We start from the raw sequence: 14,813 nt of genomic DNA, 5'->3' as shown, positions 1-14,813 counted from the left end.
CCTTTCACTAATTCCCTTTAATGAAGTTGTGATCCAAATTTTGAGGTATTCACATTTTTTAGCTATTCACATCACATTATTTTCCCCAAACTGACTAAATTTCCCAAACAAACTAAATGCTTATGTCAAGGGTTTGAAATGAACAGCTGTCAATCCAACAAAAAAGAAAAAAACTGAACCCGCTGACAGACGCGGTGGAGGAATGGAAACTGGAGAGGGTAAATAGCATAATTCCGGTTACTACAGATAATGCTAAAAAAAGAGTGAATGCTATCGATTTAGCAGCGGGACTTGGGCCACGGATCGGGTGCTTCGCACACACAGTTAACCTTGCAGCCAAGAGTGCAATCTCACTAAACCAAGTATCCCGACTCTTGGGGAAGGTTAGGAGGGTGGTTAGCTTCTTTCACCGAAGCACAACAGCTCCCCATGCCCTGAAAACCAAGCAGGAAATGCTGGAATTGCCTGTACACAAACAAATTCACGACGGAACAACTTTTTTATTTTTCCAAATAAAGGAGAAGCATGTCATCATCAATGTCTTCTCTCTTGCTGTATCAAAATCTCACATAGCTTTTAGTCAGAGATGGTCCCAATAATGTGTTTGAAGTCAAGTAAAATTCAGTTAGTGCATGATTACAAAAATGTTAATACTGTATCCTAAATTCAGCTATATATCATATGTTGTGTTAAAGATTAAAAGAAAAAATAACAACAAGAACTGTACAGAACCGAACTGAGGGTTTTGTGAACCGTGCCACCCCTAATATCTATAAATTAATGCACACGTGTTGTTTTCCACTTCATATTTTCTTGTATATATATTCCTTTTATTGCATGTTTCCTTCATGTTCCTGCCATGCTATATACCGCTTCAGTGGTTATGTTACGTTCAAAGAGCGTAAATGTATATGTATGTATAAATGTACTGCCACTTTTAAGTAGAGCTTCTATTTTTCCAAATCGACTGTTAATGCGTTCAGTTTGCGTACTTTTTAAGATGTCGATTTTAACTTGTTCATTTCATTTCACGTTGATTCCTTTGTAAACAAGGCACATCTTAATGCTGGATTTCCAGAGACTGAGAATAAAAAGCAATGCAGTGCGATCAATGTTGGATCCCAGAGGAATGGCGCAGCAATCTTGTGCGAGTGAAAGATATTTGTACCATGCATCAATATTGCTTCGTTCGAGATCGCTTGATGTGCCCTGATTATGTGTAACCTACAGTACGTGTCCATGAGTACTGTTATCAAATCGTAGCAGTGGGCATTATCTACCAAGTCTTTAAGATTTCTCATTCATGTCTTCTGCCCTGTTGGGACCTGTAAAACACCAAAAAAGGTCAAATATTTAAATCAATAAAAAGTGACAAACATTTCCAAAAATATTTATGCACTTATTGTTGTGCCCTCAATTGGTAGAATAATGCATCTGCAAAAGGCATAAATTTAAATGCAGGATGACAATGAGTGTATTGTGGATTAAGATGCTTGTAACCCTCAGGGTCATATTCAATAACCAGGTTTACATGCAAGCAAATTATACATTTGCAATTGATTCTTACCCTCTTGATCTAGACCATTCCTGATCTAGACAATCTATGACGACGGTAAAACACACCAGCAACAGCAGCAGCGATAACCAGCAGAAGACCAACACATATCCCTGCTATAGCACCTGAAGAGAGACCTCCAGCTGTAACGACAGAGAGAGACTTCATGAATTCAACTGAATCTGTCAGTCTTATCATAGACCTGGGGTGTATTCCAGAAAGGAAGTTCAACAAATTTTAAGATAAACCCTGACCTCTGGTTTAACAAACCCCAAAAAAGGAAGCTCTGAGTTTAAGGTTCCATTCCAGCTGTTATGGGTTAGTTTTATTAACTCTGAGCAGGTTTACCTTGAGTTTTAGGCGAGCCTGACAACGACAAAAAGCCATCATCAATAGAGTGCCGATTCATCGATTTACCATAGTCACTGAATATAAGGGGGTTGTATTGTCATTTTCTTCAGGCTTTTGGCCTCCACAAGTTTTTAAGTGCGAAACATGACACCAATGGACCAATTGAACACAAAAAAACATTTTGAAGAATGTAGGACAGCAAACGGTGATCGGGCACTTTTGACAACCATAGTATTTTTACCTACTATGGGAGTCAATGGGAAGATCTGTTTGGCTACAAGCCTTCTTCCAAATATCTATCTCTTGTCTTCAAACATTAACTACGGTGGATGTACCTTGTCATTCTGTCAGTCTTTCACTGACTTTGTCACTCCTGAGGTTTGATTTAATTGATCTGAAATGGCCACAACACACAAGGTTGATTTCCCTTCTCCCAATCGGTCCTCTAGTGATAAGAATTAGTGGCGATTCACGTTCATGTCTTTGGCGCAAGCAAGTTCGTTATTTAAATGTAGACCCTTAGCAGGCACATGCAAATAGGGACTCGTGGTCGTGAGATGCATGGAGGAAGGTGCCGCATCGAGATGAAAATGTCAACTTTTCAGAAATCCTCTCTAAAAACACATAGGATATTTTAGTTACTGAGATGGTCTCTGCGTGAGCCGTGTTATTTTTTCTTTTTAATGGGGTCATCATATATTTAAAGTAGGCTTTTACATGTCAATAAAAATACAGCCGCTAAAAATGTGTAAAACCAGGAGTGAATTGAATCACCATTGAAATGCTATCAGTCATAGAAAAGCTTCTAGTCTGTTTTTATCACTTGCAAGACTAAAATAACATTTCACTTCTATGTTAATGAACTACAGTTTTTCATGGTATATGCTTTAACGTTTTCTAAAGTGATTGTTGGTACATTTTACCGTTATTATCATACTTCGGATACAACATATACACTAAAATATGCAATATGCAGGCACTACAGCTTCCCCTTGTGTCTTCTAAAGAGATATGCAATAATTGCAACGATCTGAAACCATCGAGATGGGGGCAAAAAATCGGGATTAAATGATTATTTAAAAATCGTTGAAAGTCCTACTGAGAAATGGGGTTGACTTACCCCGCGTTCTCGGGTTTGACATACATCGCATTCTGAAACGGACAACCCAGAGTTTCCCTCATTTCAGGCTTAACAAACATAGTTTTCACTTAAACTCCTTTCTAAAACAAGCCCCAGGACTGTAAAGAGCTTTTAATGTGAAGGAGTTAATAAACTTCACGTATTTGTGTGAAACATCACTGAGATGATGACGAGTCAGTAAAACAAATATTGACTCACTACACCGTTAATATTCCTCTGACGGATTTATTGGACAATGGGTTTGACATAATGGATTTATAGAAAACTATGATGAAAAGACTTATATTGAAGAGATCTCCTCACCTGAGTCAGTGAAACTGAATGTCTTGTGTATAGTGTGTGTGTGTCCGATGGTGACATCTGCTTCATACTGTCCAGAGTCTTCATTCTTCATGTGTGTGATGATGAGATCTCCAGTCTGATCATCCAGCTTCAGTCTGTCTCTGAATCTCTCTTCAATAAAAGGTGTTGAGATCTTTCCATTCTCTGTAATGATTTCAGCTACAAGAGAGTTGTTGTGTTTGATCTTCCAGTGTATCTTCTCATTTCTCTGTTCTTCAGGAACATCAATGTGTAGAGAGACATAATCTCTCTCTTTCACCATCTTCATTTTACGAGACAAACCTGCAGAACAAACAGAATGTGTAACTAATATTAGGGCTGTCACTGTTGATTCTTTTAGTAATCGAGTTATGCAGAAATATTTGTCTTAATTCACAAAATAAACAAACTTAAAGCTGGAGCACACTGTGTGACTGTTACTCAAATATTTGCAATCTGGAAAAGTCTGTGGTGTATGAGGGGCACAGAGCTGCAGACAGTGAAAACATTATTTTTAAGGCCCTATGATTTCTGAAATGTGCAAAACACAGACAGAATCTAGACATTAAAACTGTATGACATGGACTGTCACATAACCTGAAAATAGTAACAAATCTTATTCAAATCATAATATGAATATGAATGAATCAGGAATCATTTAGCTGCGGTTTTAAAATGTAAACTTGTTTTAATAATGTGTGGCAGTTTTGAGACATTTTCTGTGTCTGCATCATGATTTATGAAGATATAAATACATGAACTTCTACTACAGAGCTGCTCTTAAAGTTTACACTTCAAATGCTTTGTATGAGGGAGCTATAAATTGATCTTTGAGTATAACTGATTCCCTGGACAAGCACAATATTGTGTATACAAACTATTACAAAGTGGTACATGAGTAAAATCCTGACTTGCAAAGTGTATGAAATGTCCAGCATTTCACCTATTGTCAGTTGAATGAGAGCATATTTTAAGTGCACTTCTTTTTTTGGGAATGTTCAATGCGAACACACAACTTGCACTTTTTATATTTACCGATTTGTACCTAACATACCTTTTAACAGACCAGACTAGCTGATCATACAGTTGTGTTCAAATTATTCAACCCCCAATGCTGTGAATGGTTTTAGGGAATTTAGTGTACATTTGTAATTGTATTCAGAATGAAATCCTACAAGGACTTCTTAAAGAACCATATGCAACTAAAATGACATCAATTAGTTCTGTAATACAGTAGTAAATGTTTCTTTTGTGAATTCTTCATTGACATAATTATTCAACCCCTTAAAGACTAACACTCTGTAGAACAGAGGTTCAATGAAGTGTTTTCAATCAGGTATTGAAAACACCTGTGGATATCAGGGAGCAGCAATAAAGCCTAATAAGCACCAATTAGGCAGCTTTAAAATGACTGTGATACTCAGCTCCTTCTAGACTTTAACTGGTGTGGTTACAAACATGGTGAGGTCAAGAGAATGGTCCAGGAAGACGAGAGAACAGGTAATTACTCTTCACAGCAAGGGCAATGGCTATAAGAAGATTGCAAAGATGTTAAACATACCAAGAGACACCATAGGAAGCATCATTCGCAAATTCAAGGCAAAGGGCACTGTTGAAACCTTACCTGGTCATGGCAGAAAGAAGATGCTGACTTCGACTGCTGTGCGCTACCTGAAGCGTAGAGTGGAGAAAAGTCCCTGTGTGACTGCTGAGGAACTGAGAAAAGATTTGTCAGATGTGGGTACTGAAGTTTCTGCTCAGACAATACGGCGCACCCTGCGTAATGAATGCCTCCATGCCAGAACTCCCAGGCACCCCCTTGCTGTCCCCAAAGAATAAGAAGAGTCGACTGCAGTATGCCAAAAGTCATGTGGACAAACCACAGAAGTTTTGGGATAGTGTTCTGTGGACTGATGAAACAAAATTAGAACTGTTTGGGCCCATGGATCAACGCTATGTTTGGAGGAAGAACAAGGCCTATGAAGAAAAGAACACCTTGCCTACTGTGAAGCATGGCGGGGGGTCAATCATGCTTTGGGGCTGTTTTGCTTCTGCAGGTACAGGGAAGCTTCAGCGTGTGCAAGGTACCATGAATTCTCTTCAGTACCAGGAGATATTGGATGACAATGTGATGCAGTCCGTCACAAACCTGAGGCTTGGAAGACGTTGGACCTTTCACCAGGACAATGATCCCAAGCATACCTCAAAGTCCACTAGAGCATGGTTGCAGATTAAAGGCTGGAACATTTTGAATAGGCCATTGCAGTCACCAGACTTAAATCCGATTGAGAACCTCTGGTGGGACTTAAAGAAAGCAGTTGCAGTGCGCAAGCCTAAGAATGTGACTGAACTGGAGGCTTTTGCCCATGATGAATGGGCGAAGATACCCGTAGATCGCTGCAAGACACTTGTGTCAAGCTATGCTTCACGTTTAAAAGCTGTTATAACTGTAAAAGGATGTTGTACTAAGTACTAAGATTGAATGTCACTTGGGGGTTGAATAAAACTGATAATGATGTGAGCTCAGAAAAGACATTTGTGGTTATTTCATTATAAATGTTATGTTATATTTGTCTGACCTACACGTGCCTCTTTGATTTAATTGTAAGCAGGATGACTGAATGATCATAATCAATGTCAAACCGACCAAAACAATCAATTTCAGTGGGGGTTGAATAATTTTGAACACAACTGTATGTGTGAATACGCAGTTATCAACCTGTTTTGGGTCTACAAAGAATGTTGTCTTTTAAAGCTCTATTTTACACTGTGATTCTGATTTTGGAGGCTAAATAATTATGTAAATAAAGTATTTATTAAAGTAAAAGAATACTCACTGACACTGAACGTCTCCGTTTTGCTCTCTTTACTGGTGATGTCTAGTTGATAAAGTCCAGTGAGTTCAGATGTGATGTTTGTGATGGTGAGATCTCCAGTCTGATTGTTCATCTTCAGTCTGTCAGTAAATCTCACATCAGGGTCATAAACTGGATCACTGTTGACCTCTCTGTTGATTCTAGCTATGAGAACGCCCATAAAATACCACACAATCACATCATCTGTCTGTAGTTCAGTAAGATGAGTGTGTAGAGTAACAGATCCTCCATCATTCACTGACACTATCTCACCAAACACACCTGCAGACACAAACAGTAAGAGATCAAACATACTTAAACAGATAAAACTACTAGAATAAGTCATGTTTTAAACTCATAAGCTCTCTCTCTGAATGTTAGTTAGTTGCGATAATTAGTCTCCACAATTAACACAGTAACCAGCTGATGAGTTGAGTGTTCCAAATTAATACACATCTAAAACATTCTGGAAGGGGAGTCCCGAGGACTGGAGTTTGGATATAATGGTGTGGTTGTGGTGCAGGTGGCAAGCCTCCAGTGCAGTGGACCTAAAGAACTGTGAGATAAAGGAGGGGGAAATCAACATTATTCTAAACTAAAAAATATTTTGCCCCGTTAATTTTTTCTTTTCTTTTTGTTACTACTTAAATTAAGTTCATTTTTTTATTATAAGTAGCACAATTTTACTAGCACATTAACTTTCAGTTTGCTTAAGTTAACAATATACTCTGTGGTCGAATTATAAAAAAAAATCAAGGGGGTGGTGTGGTAAAATGTGAGTGTATTATAACTTGTTCAAGTCAACCAGGCTTTTATTTTGACGGGATGCCGCAAAGAGAGTTTGTTTAAGTTAAGCGGACCTTATTTTGACAGATAACTCTGCAACTTTGTCAATTATCACATAAGAATCAAGAGAGAAGAGGATGTCCCTCTCTGTTGCCATCAACATAAAATCTATAAAAAGACTCCTGTGAGAGTTTGTGTCTGAGTCTGGTTTAAATGAATCGATTTGTCCTTTAGTTTCTTTACTTTCATCCACTCTTATTCACTCTCTCCTAGTCTTCCCTAACCTATTCTTTCCTCTATCGTGCGTTTTATCTTCTCCTCGGTCTTCCTTGCTCCTGTCTACTCTCATCATTTCCTCTCTCTTCTTCACACTCCTCTCCTACCTCAAGCCCCGCCTCCTCTCCTCTAATGTGGACACACTAGGCCTAGCCTGAGAATCAACATCGAACATGTCAGAAATGCACAAAATATTATAAATACTGCACCATAAAGAAAAAAGGTCATCCAGGGTGCAGACAGAACGCAAAAATTCATATTTATACAAAAACATCTCGTGCTCATGAGTGAATTAAAGACTCCTATATAACCAATAAGTTAAATAAAAGTTGCAGAACTTACCGTTGGTTACTAAAGATGCAAAAACGAGCAAAGGAATTTTCATGATGTGTGACGCCCTAAGAATTCACGACCAAAAACTCTCTGAAACCGACACACATATAGCGATGAAGATTAGATGAAGACTACAAATAAAAAAAAGACTACACAACTATAGATGCTGAAAGTGAGGTACAGTTTAACAGAATATTAAAGAAGAGCGCAGGACACGTCGAGATGCGTAATATCGCATACAAGATGACGTCACTGTACGGAAGAGCAACAGGGTCAAAACGCATCCACTCATTTTAAGACACAGTATTTTTGTGTAAAACACATGATTAAATGGGACTGAAAGTAAACTCTTCTTTTTAAGAGTTTTAATTTCGAAGTGTTTGTTACAAACTGAACAGATATTGATTAATTAGATATTAATTATGAACATAAAGTAATAATTTGAATTCTGAAAAATCTTTTATATTTGACATTGAAAGTCTACACTTTGTCCCTTTGTGTTTGTTTCAAAATGAACCGATATTGATCATGAACACTTAGTCAATATTAAATCTAGTAAAATAGAAAGCACTATGCATTTAATAACTACAACAAAAATGTAGGTTATGCGAAATCAATGCAAAAATAAGAACATAAACTATGAAAACTGTTGGTAGCTTCATCTGCTCTAAACCATCTTTGGTTCCAGCCTGAGATTGGTTGTCTGGATCATGTATCCTGAAACGCGTGGTGCTGCCGGGCCGCCCCTTCTGCCCTGAGACTGGTGGTCTGGATCGTGTGTCTTAAAATGAGTGGCTGCGGGCTTGCAGCTGGATAGATCTCATCCTACGTGAGAAAATGGATGTGTGGTGTGATACACTTCTGAATGAATGTGAATTAATTCTGTGGCGTGAGGGTTGGCAGCCCCGCATTAGCTAACGCCTACACCTAAACCTAACCTTACAATAATGAAAAATATGAATCCCCTGTTTCCAGTGTGAACAAAAATTACGCTGTTTCCTTCTAGTCAAAATCGAGGGTTCGATAACTCATGTAAGGGGTGTTTTATGTGCTAGCCCAACTAACCGTGTTTTTGTAGGAGAAGTGTTTTAGTCATCCCTTACTAAAAATGACACAGGTTTTTTTTTGTGGTAAACATGTAGTTTTACTACATTAACTTTATTATTTTGGTTTTAACTGAACCCATGGTTTTTGGTGTATTGCTTAAGCCTTCCGATTATTTGTCTGGTACCCCACAAACTCAAACTTAAACACATCCTTATTTCTGACTCATACACAACATCTCAGTTTTTTCAAGAGTGTCAACTCTTACTGCATCATTGATAGCATCAATACAAACTGCATCACAGTGTTGTATGGTAACAGCACACACACTAGAAAGCACCATCTGAATCAGGTTCTGAATTAAGTCTGTCGCTATTATGCAAATATTATTTTAAATAAAGGAATGGAGTCTAAATACAACAGTGGCAATTCAATTATTCTAGTGTAAAAGTCAATAACGAGAAATAAAAGTAGTCAAGTGGTCTGGGGGTGATTTGTGCCAAAGGGCTTGGGTTAAGTTGTGCCAGTTTTTAGTGGCCTACGTCACAATGTGATGTTTAGAAATTCCCTTACGAAAATTAACCATAGGGTTTTTTTTGGTACAAGTGTAGTAACCATGTTTTTTTGGTGCATTGATGTCTTAAGGCAAAACCATCGTTTTACTACAGTTACCATCGTCATCTATGGTTTTTACAAAAAAACATGTTTTTTTAAATTTCAACTGTAGTAAAACCATGGTAAATTTTGCTAAGGGTTAGCCTAGTCACTTTATTCTTATATGTTACATAATTGACACACAGCGTTCTATGTATGTCAACAGGCATCTATTGCCAAAGCCTTTTTGCCTGAATTGATTCTCAAATATCATATATTGTGTATTAAAGTTTTCTGTGTTTTCCCAAAAACTACAAAATATGACTTATTCCAACAGTTTAATTGGGTGACAATAACTAAATAAACTAATTTTGTATTGAATTTGTCTTGCTTATATATATCATTAATGTAGTAATGTATAGAAATCACTGGCACAATTTACCCCAACGTATTCTCCACAAAGGCACAACTTACTCCGCACCAGGGTCAAGTGTGCCACAAGACCACTTTTTCCCCAAAAGCAATATTTCTGAAACAATTTATTTCATATCCAAAGTTATTGTTCCCAGGGATGCACCACATCCTGAAATATATGTACATTCTTAAGTTGAAGGCATTACTGTCATGGCCTCACTTGAAAGACACTTTGAGTAAAAACCTCACCCCACTTTCCCCTATATTCAATTCCACCTATTTTTGGGGTTGTCTGCTAAAAATAACTCTCACAGTATCCTGTCAAGTTTTTGTCTAAGTCCGCCACTGGGGTCAGGAATAGATGTAGGGAGGGGTGAGAATCAGCCAATCGGACTTCCGCGTTGTTGAAGGGGGTGCATAATGTGGCACTGGTACATTGCTGGGCACAACACCGGCCATTTGTATGCGGATCTCACAAACTCCTCAGTCATGGTCATTTCCAGAGGTAAGAGACCAGAAGCATTAAGATGGATGCCCCTGCAACTCACTCTGCCCAACATACCTTTTTTAGTCAGCCTAGATCATGAACACTTAATTAGAGTAATAAATATTACAAGGTCATGACCCCTCCACAGAGATATATAGATCAACCTCACCATCTCTAATGGCTGCTTTATATAATCATGCAACAGTTTCCTATGTATACTTATAGAATAATGTTACAATAACCAGAGGTTTGAGTTTTACCCTTTTTTGATTGGTCAGACAACACTTTGTTGTTCTAGACGGAAATTCACATTACTAGTCCCTACGGTCTAAGTACTCTTAAATTTATGGCATGTTGTTATCTCTAAGATTCTCAGCTGGTGTGTTTCTATGCTCCACCTAGACAGGATTCATAACTGGGATTTGCGGTAACAATGATATAACTGGATCTACTTATATTTATGATATAAGATTTTATTTATAAATTAAGAATACTGGAGACCAATTTCAAACATTCAAAATCCAATTCAACAGAGTTCGTAAGAAATTGAGTAAACAGAAATTCAACGTTGCATACCTGGCAAGAGACGACACGGCCATTTGTGTGGGAGATCTGACTACAGGTCGTTAAGTACCCAGACAGAACAAAGCATTATGGGAATATTCTTTAGATTTAGGACTTTGGCTGTGATTGGGTCTTGTGGTCCCAGGGGCTGTTATTAATTTGCATACAGTAGGTCAGTGGTTCTCAAATGTGGGTAAGCGTATTAACTGACATTTAGGAATAAATAATGAAAATCAATAAATTATGGTAATAGTATTTTTATATGAAATTAGGACTACACAAAGATTCATACAAATAAATTAATACATTTAGATATAATAAAGAATTGACTGTCATTTCACTGTATTTTAAAGTAAAATGTTGTTGTCCGGTCAAGGGGTACTTGGATTGAAAAATCATAAAAAGGGGTACTTAAGCCAAAAAAGTTTGAGAACCACTGCAGTAGGTGATTGGTGAAAGTCACCAAATGAGTGAGATATGTTCAATTTTGCCAAGTTCTACAAAACATTATTTTTACATTGGATTGTTATGGGAGTGTGACCATTACACCTGTCAAGTTCCCTCACTATTGCAAGGTTTTAGTGTGCAAAACACCCCACTTGATAAGGCAGCTCATTTCAGGAAGACTTTACAGGATTCCACTCATCACACTTTTGCTTTCTTTCTTTCTTTCTTTCTTTCTTTTTTCTTTTATTTAGAAGATTGATGCAATGTGAAAAGCCAGCTGAAAAACCTTTAAACATGAACAAATACAATTTTAAAAAACGAAACAAAATAAATACATTCAATGAAACACATGAGTATTAAGTTCTCAATATCCAGAAATAAATACAGAAAACACCTGCAATACTTTCTCAATGTGGAATTTGACTTGACCTCATGATTTTAACTATGCATTAAATTAACAGCTTTTAAGACACATCTAAATACATAACATTTGAATTGCATTCAGCTCACATGATTTTAAAAGGCATTAGTTTTAACTGCATTTAACTACCATGAAATAATTTTTTAGCTATATTTATCCAACATGGTTTTAGCCATTAACATGTATTGCTCACAAGCAAATCATTAAAATGACTTGCAAACAATGGACCACAACAATGCAACAACAAGGCCCAGTTACACCCAAGAAAATGCAGAGAGCTCCCCTGCTGCGTCTTCCTTGAAAGCTTTGTTTTGCACAAACAGTCTTGGTGTTTCAGTCTAAACTACCAGATCTCGTTCACCACTCATGCTGCTTGCTCCCACTGCTGCTCTGTATAGATTATGTGTGTGTGTGTGTGACTCCAAACCCAAATTGATCAGTAAATCACCTTCACCTGGTGCGTTCAGGCTGGTGTATCCAGGCCGGAGGGGCATGGCCCACAGTTCAGCTCAACAATACCAGTTGCCTTGGATGATACCAAACATGTATGTGAAGTGTTCTTTTCTTGTGTACGGTCCTTATGTGAGCTTTTGGGAGTCCTGTGATTCACTGGTATGCAGATATGAGTGTAAAGGCACAAATATCAGATGCATTGTCTACAGGTAACAGATATTAAATCTGATATATACTGATTACTTGTCTAGTTTAAAAAATAACAGGAATTTATCACTGTGTCTCACAGACTTGCAAACTCAGAAGAGATGAAAGAGGTGACACAAATACAATCTTTTTGATTTTTACATTCAATTTATGAATTCTGGCAGGCTCCAATAAGAAGTTGCGTTGTCTGAGGACATTCTATAAATCACCACCCCTCATTCTACGACAAAACTCTTCAGATCTGCTCATCTTAGACGGATTTTGCCTTAACCTCATGCTCTTCATCTTTACCTGACCTCTGGGCCACTAAGGCCATACCTCCAGACCCTTGCTTCTCTTTTCTGTCCCATCTCTCAGGTAATGTGTCATACTATAAGACACAGTTCATTGCTCAACTGCACACATACATCAATTTTTGAAATTATTGATGTTTATGATGTTGATCATATTACACTGGAGACACATCACAATTACTGCCGACTATTTTCATCAGAGGCTCATTTGTCTCCCTCAACTCTTCTCCTCTTTGGAATCTGAAAGAAAACAGACAACAAATAATTCTGTTGAATTTTTTTTGGAAAATCTCCAGATTTCAAGTGGAAGTTTTTCGGGTGATAAACATTTCCCTCCTACGGTCGTTTTTTCTTACTGACTTATCCAATAAAGGTCTCCGGCCTTGTCGCTTACGCAGAGAGATTTCTCCAGTTTCTCTGAATCTTTTGATGATGTTATGCACTGTTGATGATGAGATTTGCAAAGCCTTTGCAATTTGACGTTGAGGAACATTGTTTTTAAAGTATTCCACAATCTTTTTACGCAGTCTATCACAGATTGGAGAGCCTCTGCTTCTCTATAACATCCCTTTTATAGCTCATCATGTTACAAAACTGATATCAATTAACTGAATTAGTCAATAGATGTTCTCCCAGCTCTGAATCTTTTCAAAACAGCTTGTTTTTTTTGCCATTTTTTGCCCCGTGCCAATGTTTTGGAGACCTGTAGCAGGCATTACATTTTAAATGAGCTAATTTAGTGGATAAAAGTGTACAATTTCTCAGTTTAAACATTTGGTGTTATCTATGTTCTATTGTGAATAAAATATTGGCTCATGTGATTTGAAATTTCTTAAGTTTTCATTTTATTCAAATTTAAAAAACATCCAAACTTTTCCGTAATTCAGATTGTATCATATAAGATGTGTTGGATTTGTATTATCGGAGCTTTCTGACTTTCTTTCACGTGAGGGCAAATGTCTCAATCAACGGCTCAGTCAGCATTTAAGTAGCACCGAAATGAGACATCAAGATCTGGGTTTTGATTCGGTCTAGTCATAGGGTATATACTGTAAAGATGTACATCTAAAACAAATCCACATGAAAACATTTCATCAGCATTCATATCTGACATTTAAAGGTTCTGTGTGTAAGTTTCAGAGGCCACTATTGGCGTAGTTGGAAATTGCAACCTAGAGCTCCGCCCCCCCTCCCATTAGAGAAGCTACGGTTGCCGTCACAGGACAAAAGGGTTCCGTAAATGATAGCGGCCATTATCAGTGGTGTAGATAATTGCAATCTACGTCTCACAGGCGAACAACAGACTGAAGTTACTGACACAGGACAGAGATGATGTCGTCTGAGACATCAGAGAGTAAAGTCAAATGACGAGTCTTATTTACAAAGAAAAATAAATAAAATTTACTTAATTCATAATTTACTCTAATCGTTATAGTGAATATTATTATTACTTGTTTAACATTGTCTCAGTAATTTATTTGCTTATTATACAAAGCATTTTTGTAAGTTTAATTCAGCATTTAATTAAATAAAAAATCATACTTTTCTACTTTTAAAAGTAAAAATACTTAAGTAAAGGAAAGTGGTAGATTTTAATGTACTCATTAATTAAAAGTTTAAAAACGACATTTATTTATGGACTGTAGTGGAGTAAGTATGATGTGCTTCATACTGTAGGTAAGGATTTTTTGTCCAAAGATATTTTTAAATGCACTTGATAGTAAACATGCTTAAGAACTATCCACCTCTGAGAATAAAAGATCAAATATGCAATTGATTGATTTTGTAACATTACTGATTTCCACATCCATCAAAAAAGACATGAAATATTTTTAATAATTATTATTTTAAAATAATAATTCATTTATTAGGGCGAGTGAGTGAGTGAGTGAGTGAGTGAGTCCAGGGTGTATCCTGCCTTGATGCCCGATGACTCCTGAGAGTGTGATTCAGGAGTATGTGTGATTGTCGAGCTGTCTCTGAGCTCAGTGTGTGTCCAGACTCTGATCATACCCCCAGAAGTAAAGTCGGTCTCGTGGTGTGGAGGAGGGATGTGGTGAAACCAGAGAATGGAGGTGAGGGGGCTTGACTACTTCTAAGAGCACAACAGAGTTCACGTGTATCATATATGATCATATATAAACAGAGTAAAAGAGCACAACAGAGTTCACGTGTATCATATATGATCATATATAAACAGAGTAAAAGAGCACAACAGAGTTCTTGTGTGTCATATATGATCATATATAAACAGAGTAAAAGAGCACAACA

The 14,813-nt window shown here is 37.3% G+C and overlaps 1 protein-coding gene across 2 annotated transcripts; it reads right to left on the bottom strand.

Annotated features, from left to right (window-relative positions):
* Nucleotides 1–480: 480 nt before the first annotated feature.
* LOC130430539 (uncharacterized) lies at nucleotides 481–7,855 on the bottom strand. Of its 2 annotated transcripts, none has more exons than XM_056759666.1 (5): nucleotides 7,628–7,855; nucleotides 6,206–6,779; nucleotides 3,351–3,671; nucleotides 1,568–1,698; nucleotides 481–1,325 (listed from the first exon to the last, which is right to left on the bottom strand). In XM_056759666.1, exons 2-4 carry the CDS (start codon nucleotides 6,567–6,569, stop codon nucleotides 1,577–1,579), a joined length of 807 nt encoding a protein of 268 aa, XP_056615644.1. In that variant the 5' UTR covers nucleotides 6,570–6,779; nucleotides 7,628–7,855; the 3' UTR covers nucleotides 481–1,325; nucleotides 1,568–1,576. The 2 variants fall into 2 exon arrangements, with proteins under 2 accessions (XP_056615644.1, XP_056615645.1); XM_056759667.1 differs by having other exon boundaries at nucleotides 6,206–6,505.
* Between the last annotated feature and the right edge of the window lie 6,958 nt (nucleotides 7,856–14,813).

This window comes from Triplophysa dalaica, chromosome 10 (genome assembly GCF_015846415.1).
Source record: "Triplophysa dalaica isolate WHDGS20190420 chromosome 10, ASM1584641v1, whole genome shotgun sequence".
Taxonomy (NCBI): Eukaryota; Metazoa; Chordata; class Actinopteri; order Cypriniformes; family Nemacheilidae; genus Triplophysa; species Triplophysa dalaica.
The sequence above is the reverse complement of the archived record's forward strand: the minus strand, read 5'-3'. Positions and strand labels throughout refer to the sequence as shown.

What these genes read in the sequence shown, in the direction of transcription:
- LOC130430539 (XM_056759666.1), bottom strand. Translation starts at nt 6,569, where the DNA reads ATGACTTATTCTAGTAGTTTTATCTGTTTAAGTATGTTTGATCTCTTA. An exon ending in AACGGAGACGTTCAGTGTCA is followed by an intron (nt 3,672 to 6,205) that starts GTGAGTATTCTT and finishes TTTGTTCTGCAG; the next exon opens with GTTTGTCTCGTAAAATGAAG. An exon ending in ATTCAGTTTCACTGACTCAG is followed by an intron (nt 1,699 to 3,350) that starts GTGAGGAGATCT and finishes CTGTCGTTACAG; the next exon opens with CTGGAGGTCTCTCTTCAGGT.